The sequence below is a fragment of the Mandrillus leucophaeus genome, unplaced genomic scaffold (assembly GCF_000951045.1).
Source record: "Mandrillus leucophaeus isolate KB7577 unplaced genomic scaffold, Mleu.le_1.0 Scaffold205, whole genome shotgun sequence".
In the NCBI taxonomy this organism is placed as follows: Eukaryota; Metazoa; Chordata; class Mammalia; order Primates; family Cercopithecidae; genus Mandrillus; species Mandrillus leucophaeus.
The window spans coordinates 1,039,047-1,041,665 of NW_012102088.1; the positions used below are offsets into that span (position 1 = coordinate 1,039,047).

At 44.3% G+C, this 2,619-nt stretch overlaps 1 protein-coding gene across 1 annotated transcript in view; it reads left to right on the forward strand.

Moving 5' to 3' along the window:
• Positions 1-1,362: 1,362 nt before the first annotated feature.
• ZNF776 (zinc finger protein 776) overlaps positions 1,363-2,619 on the forward strand; it is a 9,613-nt gene continuing 8,356 nt past the window's right edge. Inside the window, exon 1 of the mRNA XM_011979717.1 lies at positions 1,363-2,614. Within this exon, the coding sequence (XP_011835107.1) occupies positions 1,501-2,614 (1,114 nt within the window). The 5' untranslated portion in view covers positions 1,363-1,500. The remainder of the gene's footprint in view (positions 2,615-2,619) is intronic.

A 2,619-nucleotide genomic window follows, 5' to 3' on the forward strand; every position in this document is an offset into this window, starting at 1 on the left:
TTTGTTTTGTTTTGTTTTTGAGATGGAGTCTTGCTCTGTCACCCAGGCTGGAGTGCAGTGGTGCGATCTCGGCTCACTGCAACCTCTGCTTCCTGGGTTCATGCCATTCTCCTGCCTCAGCCTCCCCAGCAGCTGGGACTACAGGCGTACGCTGCCATGTCTAGCTAAGTTTTTTGTATTTTTAGTAGAGAGGGGGTTTCACCATGTTAGCCAGGATGGTCTCGATCTCCTGACCTCGTGATCCGCCTGCCTCGGGCTCCCAAAGTGCTGGGATTACAGGCGTGAGCTACCGCACCCGGCCTTGTTTGTTTGTTTTGTATAGATGGTGTCTCATTATGTTACCCAGGTTGGTCTTGAACTCCTAGGGTCAAGCAGTCCTCCCAGTTTGGCCTCCCCGAGTGCTGGGATTATAGGTGTGAGCCACTGCACCTGGCCAAAAATTCTCTTTGTAATATTTAGTTTTCTTTCCTATGGGCTATGATGTGCTGATTTTTTCTGAACTATTGGCTGTTCTTTTCTCTTGTCTTTCTCTTATTCTTTATGTCATCCATTTCCCATGTAAATTCCATGTGTATCTTTGCAGTTGGACTGAGAGTTCTCAGTGATGCAGAAGTTGCAGCTAAACCCAGGCTCATGATGGGCCCAGAGGGAGGCCACCTCTGAGGAGTAACACCCTGGAGTAAGATGTAACATTAGGGATTTAGGAAAGTCATACTAGAAGCTCTCCGATTTCACAAGTATTTACCTAGCAACATGACTAGCCATATGCTGTTTCTGTCTTCCCCATTCTTGAGGGTTTCAGACTTCACCGTTCTATACCCTGTCACTTCTACTCTGATGCCAGCCCAGGACTAATCTTCACATCTCTGGATCCCACCTGTCACCCATTTTTCTCACATTTCCATCTGCAGCGGACTCCAATACTGGCATATCAGTTTTGTATTAGGAAGTGTGTACACATTGCTAAGCCATACCTGACCAACAGCTGCTTTGTTGTACTCATATTTTCATGTGACACACAAACAGTTATATCTAACAGAGGTATTACTCCATGGAAATAATTGCAGAAACAGAATGTTGCCTTTAAGTTGAAGACAAGTCTTCTTCCAATTACTGGGTTAGAATGGTTATAGAATGGAGGGGGCCACATGATGTGAAGGAACCAACAATACATGCACTACAGGAAGTAGAGGCAAGGTCTACAATTCCTTCCTGTGAAAACATCTAAAGGACCTTCATAAAGCATGTGGATGCTATATAAAAGGATGTGTATAGGCCTAAGTAAATATAAATACAACAAAGCAGCCATTGATCAGGTATGGCTTAGTAATACTTTCCTTCAGAAGTACCTTGCATTTTACCAGCATTTTATTTCTTTTAGGTTGTTGGTATGGAGCAAAAGACGAGACACCTTCTAAGCAGACCCTTTCTATACAACAAGAGTCCCCACTCAGGACACATTGGACAGGTGTATGTACCAAGAAGGTCCACCTCTGGGGAATGTGTGGCCCTCTCCTGGGAGATATCTTACACCAGGGAACACAACACAATCAGAAATTGAATGGGTTTGGGGCACGTGAAAAAACATTGGATGACGATGCAAACCATCATCAAGAACAGAAGCGGCACATAGGAGAGAAATCGTACAGAAGCAATGCCAAGGGAACATCATTTGTAAAGAACTATAAATTCCATGTGTCACATGAGCCATTTATCTTTCATGAGGTTGGGAAAGACTTTTTGTCCAGCTTGAGATTGCTCCAACAAGAGGACATTCACGCTTCAGGGAAGTCAAACTTTGAAACTAAGCATGGGATACCCCTTCAGGGTGGAAAAACTCATTACATCTGTGGAGAGTCCACAGCACCCTTCAGCAACAAACACTCACTTGTCCTTCACCAGAGACTTCTCCCTGGAGAAGGACCTTATGTATGCAGTGATTCTGGGAAATTCACTAGCAAAAGTAATAGTTTCAATAATCACCAGAGAGTTCACACTGGAAAAAGACCTTATCAGTGTGGACAGTGTGATGAATCATTTTGGTATAAGGCCCACCTCACTGAACACCAGAGAGTTCACACTGGAGAAAGACCTTATGAGTGTGGAGAATGTGATAAATCTTTTAGTCATAAGCACAGTCTTGTTGACCATCAGCGAGTTCACACTGGAGAAAGACCTTATGAATGTAATGAATGTGGGAAATCTTTTAGCCATAAGCGCAGCCTTGTTCACCACCAGCGAGTTCACACTGGAGAAAGACCTTATCAGTGTGGAGAATGTGGGAAATCATTTAATCACAAGTGCAACCTCATTCAGCATCAGCGAGTTCACACTGGAGAAAGGCCTTTTGAGTGTACGGCATGTGGGAAGTTATTTAGGAGCAACTCCCACCTAAAGGAACACCAGAGAGTTCACACTGGAGAAAGACCCTATGAGTGTAAAGAATGTAGGAAGTCATTTAGGTACAAGTCACACCTCACTGAACACCAGAGAGTTCACACCGGAGAAAGGCCATACGAGTGTAGAGAATGTGGGAAATGTTTTCATCAAAAGGGCAGTCTCATTCAACATCAGCAGATCCACTCTGGAGAAAGGCCACATGAGTGTGGAGAATGTGGG